The sequence below is a fragment of the Chelonia mydas genome, chromosome 1 (assembly GCF_015237465.2).
Source record: "Chelonia mydas isolate rCheMyd1 chromosome 1, rCheMyd1.pri.v2, whole genome shotgun sequence".
In the NCBI taxonomy this organism is placed as follows: Eukaryota; Metazoa; Chordata; order Testudines; family Cheloniidae; genus Chelonia; species Chelonia mydas.
Genome location: NC_057849.1, coordinates 119,148,391 through 119,168,186, shown reverse-complemented (window position 1 = coordinate 119,168,186; position 19,796 = coordinate 119,148,391). Strand labels below are relative to the sequence as shown.

At 40.1% G+C, this 19,796-nt stretch overlaps 1 protein-coding gene across 3 annotated transcripts in view; it reads left to right on the top strand.

Annotated features, from left to right (window-relative positions):
* The window catches only part of GABRB3 (gamma-aminobutyric acid type A receptor subunit beta3), a 165,186-nt gene that overhangs the window by 116,863 nt on the left and 28,527 nt on the right, over window positions 1-19,796 (top strand). For all 3 annotated transcript variants that reach the window (XM_043537661.1, XM_037898739.2, XM_043537654.1), the window contains 4 exons: window positions 1,976-2,058; window positions 3,018-3,155; window positions 9,771-9,923; window positions 11,787-12,031. In XM_043537661.1, the coding sequence (XP_043393596.1) occupies window positions 1,976-2,058; window positions 3,018-3,155; window positions 9,771-9,923; window positions 11,787-12,031 (619 nt within the window). The remainder of the gene's footprint in view (window positions 1-1,975; window positions 2,059-3,017; window positions 3,156-9,770; window positions 9,924-11,786; window positions 12,032-19,796) is intronic.

The window sequence follows — 19,796 nt, the reverse complement described above, 5'->3', positions numbered from 1 at the left end:
TTTTTAAAATCTTTAGTTTGATGTTTTGGACTTACACATCTGTGTCTTGATTTAGTACATAAATATCCTATATAGCTTCGATGGAGCATATTCTTCCTGACAATACAACCTTGCAATACATAGATATTGGTGGGGCTTAGGACAGAGTACATTATCTAAAAAGTCATAAAGCAACCTAATATGTTAAAGACAAATATAAATTTGCAAGCCCCATCATTTCTAGTAAATATACCAAACTTATCTTTTATAAATATCCATATATAGTTAAAGACGCTAATATTTGAGAGACCCTGATACTGCAACTGCCTCTGCATGAATTTAACCCATGTAGATGCCATGGCAGGGTCTGGAACCATGTGACCTATTGTTCAATGTAGTAAATATTTTCCATTTAAAATAGAATGGGATAACAGCATAATAATCACAATTACATATCACTGATTTTTCTTATTGTTTTGAATTGGAACTACCAATATTGTATTATATGCAAAATAATTTGATTTCATAATAAGTGTGACTTTGTAAAGTTCATAATTGTTATGATTGTGTAATTTAAAATGTTCTTGCGGTGATCCCAGATAAAATGTTAAGTAATTTTTTTCCCGAGTGCATTACTTGGTGCTAATTTTATGTGCTATGTCAGAGTTGCTAACAGTCATACTGCGGAGACACTAGTTTCCATAATTAATAATCCTGAATCTAGCACCTTGCCTGAGGAGCCAGCGGGGCACTGGGCAGATGTTCGATTGAGATAAATCCTTCTCCTAAGCCACAGAGCAACTGTGGAAGCTGCTCTTCGTAAACTATTCCAGCCCACTGGGACATGTGTTAAGCCAGAACATCTGTCAGGGCAGGCATGCCATTGGGCAGCGGAAGGAACATGTAAAAGGGGCCATCCGAAAGAATCCCTCCATTGAACAGTACTTAGAGAGGGAAACTTACATTAAAAGAGTGGCCCAAGGTAGACAGTGATGGCAGAGCTTTGTTCATGCGTTAAATGACCTTTGACAGCGAAGGAAGGATTCAGATTTTTGTTTAGGAATGAACCATTTTTCAAGTTTGTGTCTATTAACATGAGAAAATGGATTAATTTGGATTTAAAATGTTGACCTAATTAAATATAGAAGGTAGTTTAAAGATGAACTTCACATGAAAGCAATATTAGATAGATGGTGTACCCTTAGCACATGCTAAAGGCTAAGACCTCAGTTCAGCAAAACACTTAAGCATGTGCTTAAACTGAAACACGTGTTTAAGTTCATTGCTGAGTCAGGGCCTACATGTCTGTATTAATACATTCTTTTTAAAATTAAGATCTAATTCTGAGACAACATGTGGCTTAATATAATTGCTTTGAATGCATACATAAATTTTATTCCTTTAAATTGAGATTTATAAAAATCGTTTGAATATATTGATCATTTCGATATTTACTTTACATTGATTGTAAAATTATGCTAGATTTGGATTGAGTGCACAAGTTGTACTATCACATTTAAATAAGCGTAACTATTTTGAATCTATCCTTCCATTGGCTGCTGTGGATTTTATTTCTTTATATGGGTTTTGATAAAACATAAACACAGTAAAACCATGTTGTATGGTACTTAAAAAAGAAGACAAAGAAGAAAAGACAGAATGCAGACAGAACACAAATGTAGCATAGTAAAAAGCATCATCATGACATGTGTAGCAAACTTTTATGGTTAAACACTTTCCGATATAAAGACATGTTCTGTACTCGGGACAAATGTTTAAATAGTACTTACACACTGAGCCCCCATGTGATCACTCAAGTGCCATTTAGAGTGAGTAATCTTACTGAAGTCAGTGGAACTACTCATTTGAGAAAGTTCTGCTCAGTGTAAGAGCTGCAGAATCTGGTCTGTAGTCAATGCCTTTCTTTAAACATTCCTCACTTTTAAAGAAATAATGAATGATTGGCCTACTGTAATTCCATTTGTTTGTATTTCAGAATCACAACTACTGCAGCTTGTATGATGGATCTGAGAAGATACCCATTAGATGAACAAAACTGTACTCTGGAAATAGAGAGCTGTATGTATATATACAGATACAAATAAAGTCCAGTTCAGTTGTGTGGGCAGTTTTCCCCAATACAGCCATAGAACAGTCATCCTGATGCCTAACGAACATGTGAATTCTTTAACACAATGACCCTTTGGACTGTTTATTTGATTTTATGCATCATTTAGAATATAAGGGAATTATTAATGTCAGGTTTGCATGTTGTGTTGATAAAAGTTGGGGCTAGGAGATAGAAAGAATGATACAGTTCAGCACTCCAGACTGATTAGATAGAGGTAGTGACTGGATATTTATTTACAACAGGAGAACAAAGGTTCATATTTTAATCAGATTGACTTTGAAGAGCGCAAACACTGAGATTCAATTTTCTTTCAGTGTGCTTTATTATGCATGAATGGCCTTGCCATGAAGAACACATTAATGAATTATTTGTTTAAATTACACTTGACTTAATACCAGTCCCATTGGCATTAATGGGGGTTTAACCATTGATTTCTGTGGGAGAAGGCCCCCTCTCTCTAATATCTTTGTTTGCATTGGTAGAACATTCTCTCTTTTCCTGTTAATTAATACTAAGTGCATCTGATATCTGAAATTGCACCAATCTGTAAACAGACTCCTCTAGTCAGTATTAGGAGCCACTTCCTGGTCGTATCTATGTCTTGACTGTACTCTATCTGGTTGCCTTCATTCTTGCCCTGAATTTCATCAGAACTAAAAAACAAAACAAAAAACTTGCCTCAAATACTTGTGAACTCTTTTATTTAATGGAGACAGCCCTTTAAGAGAGCAACTTAAAATGGTAATATATTTGAAAACCACCCATATGGAATAAAGTAGTGGAACAATTGTAGCTGCAAAGCCTTAATCCACTCTGTAATCTTCTGAAATGATACTATGTACTAGATTTTTCATGGTAGAATATAGTAGAGGTTTTTTCCAACATTACATTTGTGCTTTGTTTGAAGATGGTTATACAACCGATGACATAGAGTTTTACTGGAGAGGTGGAGATAATGCAGTCACAGGCGTAGAGAGGATCGAGCTTCCACAGTTCTCCATTGTGGAATACAGACTGGTGTCAAAGAATGTTGTCTTCGCCACAGGCAAGTGTTCTTTTGTTTGCACGTTCAGTTTGTTCACTTCCTTACGTATGCCAGTTACTATTTTACATAATGATAGTGCTGGATACCACATTTGTGATAAACGATTAGCTGGTAAAGCCATTATGCAGTAATCCATGAAGCAGGAATACTTCTCCATTTCTTTTTACAGATGAGTAGTCCATGAAAGCCTAGGTTGTGTCGTACTTAACAGAAAGGCTAAACGTCTTTGTAATTGGGTATGAAGCCTTTCACTTTGGGCTGTCAGTTAACCCTAGCCCATAGTGACCTTACAGAAGTATGGGAATGCCAGGTTAAAAATAACAGCTTTATGATCATTGATCTACAACTTGAGTGTGTGTTTGGATTGTGTCTCAGTACAGTGTATGCAGTGTATTTGATATTGTGTTGCATTAAGGTATGTGCCTGCATGTAGCAGGCAACTGAAGACACCTAGTTTCTACACATCCAAGGGCTCCTATAGTCAGTTTTGGAGTGCTAAATCTGGGGTAAGAGGTCCTCTTCCAACCCGCCCCTCTCCCTGCCCCCTGCCCTCCCCCACCACCAGAAACATAGTTTAAATTGATAGAATCTCACAGCATCTCTGAAAACTAGACCACTTACTGAGGTGACTGAAGACAACATGGATATAAGTGCTTAATATCTTTGAAAATGTTGGCACGGGATGACTTGCCTGTGGCCACACAGTGACTCCTTGGCAGAGCTGGGATTTCTGCTTAGGAGTTTCAAACGCTCGGCCCTCTGTTCAGATCATGAAACCATGCTGCCTATTGAACCCTTGATCCCAAGCATTTAACAAACTAAGCATATGATACATTTATGGGACTCTCTTCACCGATTCCTTGATCATAGCATCTGGTTCAAAGTGCACAGCAGCACTACTTGTATTTCATTACAAAACATAAGCATTGGCAGAAGAGCAATTGATATGAGTTTGTTTGCCAAATGCTGTCATATTTCTTTGGTCATAGTTAGGAAAAGAAGGTTTTGTTTAAATGGAAAAGGAAACAGATGTGTTAATCCCTTACCACTCCTCTCTGCAACCTCATGCACTCCTAGCATAATCACACACTGAAGGTGGGAGTTTTTGTGAGAACTGCTTTTTAAAATATTGGTTGCATGGCACTGACGGAGAACCTCATTTTTGCACTGGTTACAGGAAGTTGAGAAAAGATTTTAGTACAGGATAAGCGAAGTTTTAGTTCAAGAAAGTGTGAAATGTTTTTTATGATGAAATCTGGAATAATTTACAGACAGAGTCCTGTTAAACACAGATGAAATAGAAATCTAAAGAACTGTGTGACAGCCATATAAAAGAGATTGAAGAGGCAATAATAAACAGGAGTGGACATTTATATGGATAAAAAGAATATTCAGCATTATAATAGTTACTGCTAACAAACATGTAAAACTCCAAAAAGAAAAGGAGTACTTGTGGCACCTTAGAGACTAACCAATTTATTTGAGCATAAGCTTTTGTGAGGATGCATCCGATGAAGTGAACTGTAGCTCACAAAAGCTTATGCTCAAATAAATTGGTTAGTCTCTAAGGTGCCACAAGTACTCCTTTTCTTTTTGCGAATACAGACTAATACGGCTGCTACTCTGAAACCTGTCATTTAAAACTCCATGCTTCAGGGTTTAAAACAGCCTAACTATTAGGGATTAGGATGAGATTTTTGTGGGAGGTAGATTATCCCACATGCCTACTATAAGGTTTCTTGTACCTTCCTCTGAAGCATCTGATGATTGCCAGTGATGGGGACAGGATACTGGACTAGATGGACCACAGACCTGATCTAGTATGGTAACACTGTTTTTATGCAAGGGAATAAATCTTTCACCAAACCATCTTTACGTTTCTACGACAACAGCCCCCATGCATGGAATAACCTCCCTGAACTGATCCACATGGCCAAGTCCTTCCCTTTCGAATCATTCCTCAAAACCCACCTCTGCCATACACCACAATAAATTAGCCAGCTAATTAGTGCTTGATGGAGAATGCAGTTTATATTAATTATTATTAGCGTATATTTTTCGTTTGTATGTTTTATCCATCTTCTTGAATGTCTGGCCAACACCCAGCACACTGTGATCATAACACAAATAATTATTATTATTAATAATAATACATAATAATAAAACTAGGGATGCTATCTGGAGGGGCTGGTGGACTCCTCAGGACCCTTTACCTCTCTCTAAAGACTCGGGAAAATAACCACTGACTTGGCTGCTGCTGCTGAGTTTCTCTGTCTCTGTGGAAAAGAAGGCTGATGCTGTCCCTTTTGTCTCTGAGGCTATCGGGTGCTCAAAGGCAGATATTAGATGATTCATTGAGCTATAGATAAGATTTCAGTGTAGTAATAATTCTACTGGTTATGCAAAAAATAAGAATGCATTAGGTGTATTAAAGAGCCTTGATATAAGCATTGTTTCAGATAAAATGAGTTATTCCTCGTGTGCTCCCCAAAATAGCACGACTGTATATTCTTGTGCAAAATATAATGAGAATGGAAACACTGTCCATACTACTGTCCCTACTAAGGAGCAATTTAAAAAACACACATAATGGCTAAGACTTTCAAAGCTGTCTAGATCTGCATGCCCATTAAAATGAATGGGAATTAGGCATTCACATAATGTAGGCAGCTTTGAAAATTTGAGCCACTGATTTTAGCAAATTCCCAGCTTCTGAACTCTTCAACTTTCCTACTATTCCTACTTCAAACTATGCATAAACTGTTGCTTATTTTGTAACGTGGTTGCCCACAATTTAGATTAAGATAATTGGCTTGAATGTACTTTTAAAACATCCAATTTAAAAATTATAGAAAAGAAAGTTTAAATCAGAACTATGAAAACTATTTTAAAAATTGAAGTAGTCAATCTTGAACTGAGAATAGCAATGATTTTCTGGAAAGGTTCCATACTGCAGCCACAGCCCTACTACAAGAGACTAAGAAGGCCAACCATGCACCGAAGTGGCTCCTGCAGTGGCTGATCTGACAAGCATTAGAAAAAATCAAAAATGGTCCAGATAAACTACACTAAGGGTATGTTTTCACTTCTGGCCGGATTGGTGGGCAGCGATCGATCCAGCGGGGATCTAGTCTAGACGCGATAAATCGACCCCCAAGCACTCTTCCGTCGACTCCTGTACTCCAGTGCCACGAGAGGCGTAGGCAGAGTCTACGGGGGAGTGGCAGCAGTTGACTCACCACGGTGAAGACACCACGATAAGTCGATTTAAGTTTGTTGCATAACTTAGATCGATCCCGCACCCCAATGTAGACCAGGGCTAAGAGACTGACCTGAAAAGGGAAGACATAACCCACTTTCGCTGGAAACTTCAAGACCCATCATAGTCTCTAGCCAAATTAGCTACTTTTTTGAAAGAGGAAGGTACTTTTAATAGGCTTTGACATATAATTATTTGGCATGTTCTGAAAGATCAATCTTTAAAATACATTCTAATTAGCAAAAGAAATATCCTGGAAGAACAGATTTGAATATGAATTCTGTAACTGGCCATCTCTGATATCTTGGTTTTTTACTTGGATAAAACAGCAAGAGACTAATTTAGCCTAGGAGCTAGGTATTTCAGCTCAGCTCCCTGTCTTTTAATGAAATCGAAACAGGCACAAGTAATTGCTTTTTACCAAGCATTTGAATAAATGAGAAGTTGGGGTTATTTGTACTCAGATTATTGATTAACCATTTATTTTCCTCTCTGCATTCTCAGTCATATCTGGCCTAAATATTTAAGGCCAGATTCTGCCACGCTTACTTGCAGTGAGTCAGTACTGTACTCTTCAAATTATCCCTCTGAAATCAGTGGAACTCCTAATGCTGAATGTGAGGGAGGGTATCAGAATCTGGCCCCTAAACATTAACACATCTCAAGATTAAAATATATTTTTGATGTAATATATAAGAGCTAGAACCTCCAGGTAACTAGTTGATAAATAAATTGAGCCTTAATTAACAAGGCATTATCCCACCAAAATCAGGCCAGTTACAGTAATAATAGTTGAGCAAACCAGGAAATAATGATTGCACAAAGTATTTGATTTCTGCTTAAATATTTAAGGATTTGTTCATAATCCCTTGATTACATGTGAGTGAGGCCCCTGTGCACAGACCTTCCACACAGAAAGGGCAGAGTCAGCTGCCTTCATAGCAAAGTTCCCTCCCTGTCATCCCTCACAGAGTTCTGTGGTCTGCATACTGGGGCAGTGTGGGAGTAAATGAGAGGGAGTAGGAGTCAGCAGGATGGAGATTGGGCCAATTGGGTGATGCACCATCCTTCCTCCAACTCTACAAAGGTGTAAACATATTATAGCTTAGGATAATACAGACATTGGTAGTTCCAGGGTCAGGCATCATCTAGGGCAGCCCTGATAGCATGGCACCATTGCTGTCTGGGAGCAGTAAGGGTGGTTTCCAGGGATACAAAGCCAGCTGTGGCCTCTGGATGGAACTGATCTGTGAGGTGCGAACCCCACCGCTTCCATGGGCAAAATAATTTGGGAGAAACTCCCTGAGAGGAACCTGGCAGAGTTTTGCTCCACTGTCACCCCCTACTGCAGTGGGTGGTTCAGTCCCTGATTTATTTTTAAAACTTATTTTACAAGATGGGACGTGTGCTTTGGTTTACACAGGTTACCCAGGAGGCCCTCCAGGCTATTTTATTAGAAAATCAGATGAGAGAATTAAACTTTGTTAGCAGAAAAGTAGGCCTAGTTTCAAGGAGAGAAAGAGTTTATGCTTGGAAGTGAGACATTGTTCATTAGAAAATGAATGTGATAAAGCAAACAAATGCTTCAGGGATTGTTCACCAAAAAATATAGACTCTGCACAGTAGCAAGATATATTTTTTTACGTGAATATTTAACCAACTGTATTTGATCAAACAAACTTTTTAAAGGAATTGTTGCATGTGGGTGCATGTGCAGTTTTTCATGTGCACATGTAAAACTACTCAAGATAGTTAAGCCCAAAGCAGACTGAGGAGAGTTACAAAATGGATCTCACAAAACTTGGTGACTGGGTAACAAAATGGCAGATGAAATTCAATGCTGAAATATGCAAAGTAATGCTCATTGGAAAACATCTCAACTATCCATATAAAATGATGGGGTCTAAATTAGCTGTTACCATGCAAGAAAGAGATCTTGGAGTGACTGTGGATAGTTCTCTGAAAACATCCACTCAATGTGCAGTGGCAGTCAAAAAAGCAAACAGAATGTTGGGAATCATTAAGAAAGGGATAGATAATAAGACAAAAGATATCAAATTCCCTTTATATAAATCCATGGTACGTCCACATCTTGAATACTGTGTGCAGATGTGGTCACCCCATCTCTCTCTCTCTCTCTCTCTCTCTCTCTCTCTCTCTCTCTATATATATATAGGAATTGGAAAAAGATTCAGAAAAGGGCAACAAAATGATTAGGGGTATGGAACAGCTTCCATATGAAGAGAGATTAATAAGACTTAGACTTTTCAATTTGGAAAAGAGATGACTAAATGGTGACATGACAGAGGTCTATAAAATCATGACTGGTGTGGAGAAAGTAAATAAGGAAGTGTTGTTTACTCCTTCTCATAAGACAAGACCTAGGGGTCACCAAATAAAATTAATAGCCAGCAGGTTTAAAACAAACAAGAGGAAATATTTCTTCTCACAATGTGCTGTCAACCTGTGGAACTTTTTGCCAGAGGATGTTGTGAAGGCCAAGACTATAACAGAGTTCAAAAAAGACTAGATAGGTTCATGGAGGATAGGTCCATCAATGACTATTAGCCAGGATGGGCAGGGATGCAAACCTGTGCTCTGAAGTATCCCTAGCCTCTGTTTGCTGGAAGCTTGGAATGGGTAACAAGGGTTGGTTCACTTGATGATTGCCTGTTCTGTTTATTCCCGCTGGGGCACCTGGCATTGGCCACTGTCGGAAGACAGGACACTGGGCTAGATGGACCATTGGTCTGACCCAGTATGGCCATTGTTATGTTCTTCTGTTCTTTTTCTTACTATTATTCAAGAGAATTTATTTCTGACACTTGAGGTAGCATATTTCACCTATTTTGCATCTATTTGAGAAGTGTCAGTTCAGGAACAGCTATTCTATGCAAATAATACATTACGCGAAATTAATTTTAATTATAATGTATTAAAATTAATTAAATTAACTATATTCATTTGACTGTTAATTATACTAATCCTCTCAATAAAGTGATATATGAAAATTATTCATTTAGATAAACATTTTACATAGAGATTTAAGTATCACATTTTAAAAAAAATCCAGTGCTCAGCCAATTGTTTTATAATTAAAAATTAATGTTATTATCTCTTTTCTCAGTAAAATTCAAACTAGTGTATTCTCTGCAAAAAATCCAAGATTCCTTTTGAATAGCATGCATTTAGCTAACCGGTAGTACACTAAAGGCATTTTCCCTACTGTTCTATAAATGTCATAATATCCCATCAAAGCTGCATGATTTAGTTTCTATGGAAACTAAAGAAAAGTATTTTGTCTACCAGGGTCTTTTTTTCAGTATAAATAAGTGTTTTTTCCCCCTTTTTCTTAGGTGCATATCCAAGACTCTCACTGAGTTTTAAGTTAAAGAGAAATATTGGATACTTTATTCTTCAGACCTACATGCCCTCTATACTGATTACCATTTTATCGTGGGTGTCATTCTGGATCAATTATGATGCATCAGCAGCAAGAGTTGCCCTTGGTATGTGATAAGGATGAGCTAAATGTAGCCTTCAGAAGTTGTTAAAGACTGCAACATGTCAGTATACTGATATTCCAAGCTCACTTATGCCAAAATCATGTCACTCTGTATTGAGTCAATAGTGCTTTGTTCTCCCCCCGAATGCAGAATGTAACTATCATAAAATCTCTAAAGTGAGTTCCTCATATAGAGCCCAGTCTTCCTCTCATCAGAGTAAAGTGGCTCCAAGCTACCTTTCCACATACCCCAGATCTTGGGGCTGGCCTGGGACCAAGCTATCCCTTGGCTCATGTTTTAGGGCTCTTCTCACTTACATGGCAGGAAGAGTCCACAAAAACCATTCTCCTACTCAGAACTTTCAGAATGTAGGGTGCTCCAGCCACCACCTCCTCTTAAAGGTCAGTGGAGAGGAGGAATATTTCCTGTGGTCCAACCAATATCTCTGTTTTAAGTTCTCATCATAATTGTGGTATTGAATAAACAGGAATAGCTAGACAGAAGTCACCAAGCCATATCACACTCCTGCTACTAGCCCATGCAATTCTCTTCTCAGGGCACCTGGAAAGAGAGAGACCTGAGTAAGGCTGCTGGCCTGTTTTATTGTTTGTTTGTTTATTTTTTTGGCTAGTCATGTATCAAAAGATTGCCCCGCTTTCATGAGTTCTACCCCAATGTAGCGGCAGGAACTAACGTTTTGTCCTGTGTTTGCACAGCACCAATCACAGTGGGGTCCTAGTCCACATCTGGGGCTCCTAGGTGCTATGGTAATGCAGATAATAAATACTAATAATAACAATCAGTCAGCTACACCCAAAGGAGTCACAAGAGCCCCGTTAGTCTCAATCAGTAGGAGAGAGAGACCGCCCTTCAGAGGCCAGAGATCAATCTAGTAGGTTCTTTTGAGAAAGCAGCCAACCAACAGTATGCATGAGTTATTATGAAGTATGCCACCCAGTACCTGTAACCTGTCCCCTTGTGCTCCATAATATACAAGACCATGAGCCTGATCCTCTATTACCCTGTACCTTGTGTAGTCATTTACACTAGTGCAAAGTGGGTGTAAAATGCTCTCAAATCAGAGTGATAGTGTTTTACACTCACTCTGCACTGGTGTAAATGACTACAGTACTATGGAGTATCAGGCCCTATAGCTTAGATACTTGCTAGGGAAGGGATTCACTCATAGATCCTTGTTGACTAGGAAAAAACTTTGCTTTTTGACTTCTGCAAGAGGCCCTGTGTTCTCCTAGAGGTTAAGATCCTCTGGTTAAGCCTCTGAGGGTATGTCTACACTGCAATTAAATACCCTAAATACCCACGGCTGGCCTGTATCAACTGACTTGCGCTCGTAGGGCATGGGCTGCAGGGCTGTAAAACTGTGGTATAGATGTTTGGGCTGGGGCTGGAGCCCAGGCTCTGGGATCCTCCCTATCATGAGGACACAGAGCTCAGGCTCCAACCTGAGCATGAACATCTGCATCACAATGTTGTAGCCTGTAAATCGAGCCCTGCATGTCCAAATCAGCAGACATGGGCCAGCTGTGGTTGTTTAATTGCAGTGTGGACATATCCTGAGGGACGGCTGATAAACAGTTTAATATGTTCCAGGGTATGTTGAACAAATTCATAAATGCCAACGCCTGACACAGGGATCAGTTTGATCTCACCCTGATTTGGATTCCAAATGTTAATGCATTGAACCAAATTCTGCCCTTATTTGCACCTGTGTGATGTCATTAACTTCCCCATGGTATTTTTAAGCTATTGTAAGCTGGTGAAGGAAATTTCCCAAAATGGAAGCAAAAACTAAAACATGATCTCCTAAAACTTGTAAGATGCCCACTGTTCTATTTCTTTGTTTAGGAATTACAACTGTGCTGACTATGACAACAATCAACACTCATCTTCGCGAGACTTTGCCTAAAATTCCCTATGTTAAAGCCATTGACATGTATCTTATGGGCTGCTTTGTATTTGTCTTCTTGGCCTTACTTGAATACGCCTTTGTCAATTACATCTTCTTTGGAAAAGGCCCTCAAAGACAGAAGAAACTTGCAGAAAAGATGGCAAAGGCAAACACCGATCGCTCAAAATTTGAAGGCAACCGGGTAGGATTCTTTTATCTCCTAAATGTAATACAGTGACTTGTTCTATTACAAACAAACAAACGAACAAACAATGAAGAAAAACACAAAGAAAAACCCTCTCTCCCTTTTCATGCAAGCAGTTTGTGGGCACCATTTTTCCTTTTCCATCTGAGTGCACGTCTGCATCCATAAAGAGGTATTTAGATATCTAAATGACATACATTGTTCCCACAAATAAACATGGGTGCAAAAATGGAGATAAGTTTAGGATTGGCCTGAAAACCAAGGCCATAAATTGAAAAGGTATGATTGTGACTTGGGCTGTGTGCCTGCACAAGGGAATAAGGAGAAATAAGAACCCCTTTGCCCACCATCAGTCTGGGCATGCCCGCTTACTACCTTCTCCTGGAGCAGGTGGGGAGGGAGTGGCAGGAAATAGCTGAAGTGTTGATCCTATCCACTAATTCATTGGTCAGCACAGCTGAGCCAGTGTGTGTGGTGGTATTATTTATTGCTGCTGTAGGCCAGCAGCAAATTTTTACTCTTCAACGCTGTTGGAAGTGGGTATGTAGCAAGGGAATTGTACCTCAAATGGCTGTCTGAAGCCCAAGGCATCCTGGGGCTGTTGGTGGGTGGTGCATAAAGGCACAGCCTAGTTCTGTAATAGTGTTCCTAAGCAGATCATCCTCATGGTTATCTTATAAGGAAAGAAGATTTTGGAGGAAGGTTTGTCTGTGAATGAATGACAGAACATGCACCTGCCAAGGGACAGCTGGGAGGGGAGGGGAAGAGTATGCTGCACCCTGTAAAGCAGATTACTCCTGTTTCTCAAGTTCAAGAGGGAGCACCAAAGGAACTGTGCCTCAGAGGGGTGTCTCAGGCACAATGTCTCCTCGAGCAGTGTAATTTACACATCAACCTTTGCTGAGGGCTGTGCCTAAGATCACAGTCTAGCCTGAAAAGAGTAGAGGCAAGCTTGCTTTATGTTAATGTTGTTACAAAGAACATCCCAATGTTAAATACCAGAGTGTCATGATGACAAGAGATACCAGGAGTCTATAGGAAAAAGGTCTCATTGGTGAATATAGTGTATTGGTATTGTCCAGACTCAGCTGAGTTTGAGGCCAGGGTGGAAGATGGAAATTCCATTTGGAAAAAGGATTTCAAGATTTTTGGGAAAAAATCATTTCTGGTTAGTCAAAGTGTTTCACATCAACAAAAAAAGTTTCATTTTGATTTCATATTATATTAAAAATAGAAATAGTTATTTCCAAAAATGTCATAATTTCCAGTTTCAACACTGTCAGAACTTGTGCTTCAGTTTTTCTTTAAAACTGAATGTCAATGAGATAGATATGATTTTGTGAAGAAGCATTTTGATTTTATGGAACTGCATTTTCCATAAAAAATGGTTATGCTTAAATGTTTCTGACCAAGTCTACTGAGTATTACTGTATATTCTACCCCCTGTATCATTACAAATGATCACACTGACAAATTAACTAGCTGTTTCTCAAGTAGCTGTATAATGTAAAATAATTGCAATGTACACTTTATGACTCCAGGACTATACCTCATTCTAAATATGTCAGAGACTTGTGCCTGATTATCAGGAGCTTATTCCTAGTAAAACTCTTCAAACTAATAAATTCATTGTAGTCTGACCATACTATGCAACCAAGACTTTATCACAGTTGGCAAGTATTGTTTAGGACTAAGCTAGCATGGAGAATGGATTTTCTCTCCTCAAAAGACAAAATGGAAAAGAAGAGTATCATTATGAAGGCAGTAGTTGAGGTTTAGCTAGAAGCTGGTAATTCTTCCAATCTGAACTGTCTGTCAAATGTAATCCATTTAAATCATTCAGTGTAAGTTTTTTTTAATGAGACCAATATCTGCCTCTCCATGGCTCACTGTTCTTCTGCCGTGAGATCAACGAGTCCATCTTTGTATTGTTAGGAGGAGTGTGAGTATCTCTAGTACTAATGAAAGTGAGGTGGTAATAGTGCTGCTGATTTAAGCCAGGTGTAGTGTGGATGGACACTGTACAAACTCCCCCCCCCCCATACAGCTCACCAATTTAGGGCACTCCTGACCTACAGTACCCTTGCTATTACACTTTTGCCCCTGCCCCTCTTCACAGAGATTGTGAATTGTTCTGAACTTTGTGGTCGTTAAATAATGTGCACAAATGGGGACCCAAAAAACCTAATTTTGACTTGTGACCTGATGTCAGGATATGAATTCAGGTCTCCAGAGAAGAAAGAATACTGTTCAGCATAGCCCTCTTAGGGATCCTCTTGTGAAGAGAAGTCTGAGTAGTGTTGGAGAAACAGCATGTAAGCGTGTTGAATATGTTCTTTTTGGTATTCAGAAATACTTAGGATAAAGAATGTGGCATGTTCCCATTCTATGTGCTGAATATTTTGTCCCCAGTCCTCAGCTGGTGTAGTTTGTCATAGTTTCATTGAAATCAACAGAGCCAATGATTTCACTGCAGCGACACCTGTTTACATCAGCTGAAAACTGGGGCCATTAGATGACCATCAAATTATATATTGTCACAGAAATTGTATTGGAATTATCTAATTCACATTTTAATTTATACCATCATAGATATTAATATATTTCAAGTTGAGAATTCAAGAAGATTTTTAGCTTTTTCTAAATGTTTTAATGACCTACTGTATTTGTGTGGGGTTTTTTTTAATAATCTAGCCCTAGCTTATATGCATCCTTTAAAAAAAATCTATTTTCCATTTATAGTCAAACTAGAAAGGAAGAAAGGCTAATGAGAGAACAACATAACAGTTCTGTGAATGTCAGAATTCAAGACCTCAGCTTGATTCACAGATTCATAGATATTTAGGTCAGAAGGGACCATTATGATCATCTAGTCTGACCTCCTGCACAATGCAGGCTGCAGAATCTCACCCACCCACTCCTGCGTAAAACCTCTCACCTATGTCTGGGCTACTGAAGTCCTCAAATCGTGATTTAAAGACTTCAAGGAGCAGAGAATCCTCCAGCAAGTGACCCATGCCTCATGCTACAGAGGAAGGCGAAAAACCTCCAGGGCCTCTTCCAATCTGCCCTGGAGGAAAATTCCTTCCCGACCCCAAATATGGTGATCAGCTAAACCCTGGGCAAGATTCCCCAGCCAGATACTACAGAAAATTCTTTCCTGGGTAACTCAGATCCCACCCCAACTAATATCCAATCACAGACCATTGGGCCTATTTACCATGAATATTTAATTACCAAAACCATGTTATCCCATCATACCTCCTCCATAAACTTATCGAGTTTAATCTTAAAGCCAGATAGATCTTTTGCCCCCACTGCTTCCCTTGGAGGGCTATTCCAAAACTTCACTCCTCTGATGGTTAGAAACCTTCGTCTAATTTCAAGTCTAAACTTCCTGGTGTCCAGTTTATATCCATTTGTTCTTGTGTCTACATTGGTACTGAGCTTAAATAATTCCTCTCCCTCTCTGGTATTTATCCCTCTGATATATTTATAGAGAGCAATCATATCTCCTCTCATCCTTCTTTTAGTTAGGCTAAACAAGCCAGGCTCCTTGAATCTCCTTTCATAAGACAAGTTTTCCATTCCTCGGATCATCCTAGTAGCCCTTCTCTGTACCTGTTCCAGTTTGAATTCATCCTTCTTAAACATGGGAGACCAGAACTGCACACAGTATTCCAGGTGAGGTCTCACCAGTGCTGCAGGCAAGAGGGTCAGCAAATACTGTGGGAGATAGTATATCTACCTGGAAATTAGAACCTTGTGTTAATTTCACTAGTAGTCCCTCTAGCTAACCCAAGAAACTGCCACTGACCGGCTATTGAGGGAGCTGTGTCCAGCATTCCTGTGCTAGAGAGGGAGGTTTGTTTCTATCAGGGCCCTTTTGGATGGGGGAAGTAGAGAGATAATTATTGAAGGAAAGCTTAGAAGACACGTTAAATGGAGGAAAGAAAGTTACAACTCATGCAATGCATACGTTCAATGCTGTTTATTGGTACAGAAAGTAAAGACATAGAGCCTGTTATGGCAGTGCAGAGTCATCAGACATTGTTCCATGAGGATCTCCTCTGTCTGGGAGAATCCTCAGTGGGTATATTGATGCTGTAGTAACTCCTACGTCACCCGCATCCCTTGGCTCCTGCCACAGGGGGGAGTATGTCTGGGGGACAAGGGCATGGGCACTGTCTGCCTACTCCTCCCTGGTCATCAGAACAACTTTAAGCTGACAGTTGGCCTGCCCCAGAATGAGGGCAATAAAGGTGGCATAATGCTGTCTGGGCCCCTACAACCCCAACCTGCATTGAGCACAGCTCAGCCAGACCCCAAGATCAGGGCTACAAATTTTCAAGCAAGTGGAAAAGGAAAATATAATAATAATAAATAATTAATATCAGTTGCACATCTTATTTGTTTTTAAATAGAGAGCTATAACTTGCAGGCTAGAGGCAGAGCAACTTCCTGGTCAGGATCTGAGTTTGATCCCTTGATCTTAAAGTAACAGAGGCTGGCCATGCTATTGAGGCAGTGTCCTCTTGAACAAAGGGGACAGGAGGAGGAAGAGGAATGTCACATTACTGTCACTAGCAAGTTTTCCAGCCGTTGAAAGTAGTAGCATCACCATGAAGGATGCTTATACTGTAGCTCAGCTTTTACATTTCATAGGACTAAAATCTAACATACAAACTGCCAGGCTTGATTGCAAATATTCCTTTTAGATATGTTGCAAAAGGGCTTTGTATGGTTTCATGGTCTTATTTGACCCCCACAGCATGAATATTTTCAATAATAGAAAAGTTATGTGTACTAAAATCCATTGGTTTGGGAGGTTTTTTTACTTGATGATTAAGTTTGAAAAGTGGCTACAGTTCAGGCTCAGTAACTATGTTTCATAATGGCTTTGTGGACACTGTACCATGTCAGAAGCTCTTGCATTTGAAAAGCTGAAACTGTGTGTCCTAGTTATCTCCATGTTGGTCACACTGCCACAGACATGCCTCTCAAATGCCATGTTTTTAGGCAGTTTCTCTGACTTGTTCCTGATCAGCTGTCACCAGGTCATGCCGCATTTAGGAGTGCTATACATGCTGTTATCACGCTGCCTGTCTGTTCCACTCCAAGCAGTTGTTGCTTCACGTCCCACTCTGCCAATGTGTGATGAGCAGAGAGAGAGAGAGAGAGGACGAGCAATAGCTCCAATCAAAAGATAAAGTGTTCCCAGGGACCAGCATGAACAGTGCTCCCTCCTGGTACAGAGGGCAAAGGGCAGCAAGGAGAAACAATGGGGGAGAAAAGAATATTCCATACTCTATCTTACTGTGCCCCAAATATCGACACTGAAAGTTACATGGTGACGGGAATGAATGATTCACAGACACAGTGAAATGGAAATTGGCATTTGTTTTCCTTTCCCAAATGGAAATGTGTCAAACTGCTCTTAACATTTATTTATTTATATTTAAATAATAATAATGAAAAAAAAAATACCAATACAAGGCTCTAGGCAACCTAAAACGTAATTAGAACTGGCTGAAAATTGGAATTTCCATCTTGCAAGAAATTCTGATATTTCCACGTTTGTTTTCATCTAGAATTGGGAAAAAAAGTCGAAATATCAAAGCTTTTCATGGAATGGAAAGTCCCAAAAAATTTTCATCCAGAAATGCCAAAATATTTTGCCTTCAGATCAGTTCAGCATTGAATTGTGTCCACATCAGCTGCCATTGTGCCCCATGACCTCACTCTTATCTATGCATGGGGTTCCTCCGCTGGACTACATCTTTCATGATGACTCGAGATCATGGGATTCCCATAATTTACCAAAGCAGTTCAAACTGAAAGAGAGACCACAGTGTATCATGGGAGTTGTAGTTCAGGCAGGGAGCCCTTAGAGGAGACTGGAAATACCGGAACTACAGCCCCTATGATGCATCACAGCAGCTCAGGAAGAAAAAGATTAATATCAAACTGACCTGAAATGAAATATTTCAATCCAGGTGCATAAACAAAAATGCTTTTGAGTCAAGTCAGGTTGATCTGAAACTAAATATTTCTTTTAAAAATTTTCCTGATTGAAAATAATTTTTTTTAAAATGGAAAATTAAAATTTTCCTGCAGAAAATTTCAGTTTTGTAGGAACTACATTTTTTGTTGACAGATTTTTCATTGGAAAATTCCCAAACAGCTATATAACTAGTACTACAACAAAAACATTAAAATAATCATTTGTAAGGAACTCTGCAAGCCCACCACCTACAAGAAAGCTCTTTTCCACTCCTTCATCATTGTGGGAGGCAAACCCTTATCCCTCTTCAAAAATCCTGCCAAACAGCTGTCTTTTGCAGCCTACTCAGAAGCTCACCAAATCCAGGCTATTTCAGATCAAAGTGGGGGGACATGTTCCAGTATCCTGGAATCCACCGTGCCAGCCACCTCCAGCTCAAGCATCCCTGCCAATCACAGTTGTGGCACATATTCAATTAAAATATCATCTTTGTTCTCTTTGCCCTATTGGTATGAAGATCCCTGCATGATACCTCACAAGGTAGCCAGCACAGTTCAGGAAGTGTAATGGTTCTGCTGACATTCTGTTAGGATCATATTATCATGGAAATCATGCCATTCTGCAACTGTAAGGAGAAAAATGCAATACCTGAAAAATCTTGTAGTAATTGTTGTGCCCTGGCAAATTACCATGGCAGTTTTGGTTGACCAGGATTGTAATTAGACTACTTCTGATAATTTTACATGTGTAAGCCAGTTGTTGAAACAATTAATATACAGCACATTTTTGGCTAAGAACCAATTTCCCTGTTTTGATCTGCCTAGATCTGACCAGCTATAAATTAGATAATAGTATGATACTCCTATGTTCAGCGCACACACATACAGAAGTTAGATAAAAACATACAAACTCTTGCGGTTGCAGTATAATGCTACTTTATTTCTTAGAATTCAGAACGATTACACACAGGAAACCCAAAACAGAGAGAGAGAGAGAGAGAGAGAGAGAGAGAGTCTGCCCCCAAGACAGCAAAGCACAACTTCACTCCACTGTGATTTAAGCTGTCTCTTTCCAGACTGACTGCTGCCAAATCCACACTTCACTGCGGACCCCTGCAAGCAACACCCAAAAACTACCCCCTCACACACTCTTAAAGTGATAGCTTGCAGATTCAACTTGGTGCTCAATACAGCACAGATACCTCCATTGAATAGCATGCAGTGGTGCAAGTAGAATTCATTTCTCACCAGTTTGCTGCACTCATAGGAGGGACACAAAGGGGGGGCACCAGCTAACAGGGGGACACTTGACCTCCTGATGTGCCCCTCCCACGTGACTCCTTCCCGCCCCCAGCCTGGGGTCCCCGCGCTCTCCCCATCCCTTCCTTATGATCCGTCCCACATTACCTGGGAGGGGAGGGGCTTTGTCCTTCTCCCACTGCACCGGAGACTGCTGAACTGCAGGGCTTTCCAGAACCGCAGCTGCGAAAGGAGCAGAATGTGGGGCTGCCAGCAGCTCCTCTGGTGCGTCTGTACCGCCCCCTGCCCTCCCATGCAGCTGCGTCTCCTGCTTGGGGTCTGTACAACAGCCCCACCAGAGGACAGGGCTGGGGTGGGGGGGTACAGCGACTGGGGTGGGGGGATACAGCGGAGGAACTGCTGGTTCCCGGGAGAGCCCTGTTCTCCAGCGGGGCTGCTATACAGACCTCAGACAGGAGACACAGCTGCGTGGAAGGCCTGGGGGCGGAGTTGGGGGCGA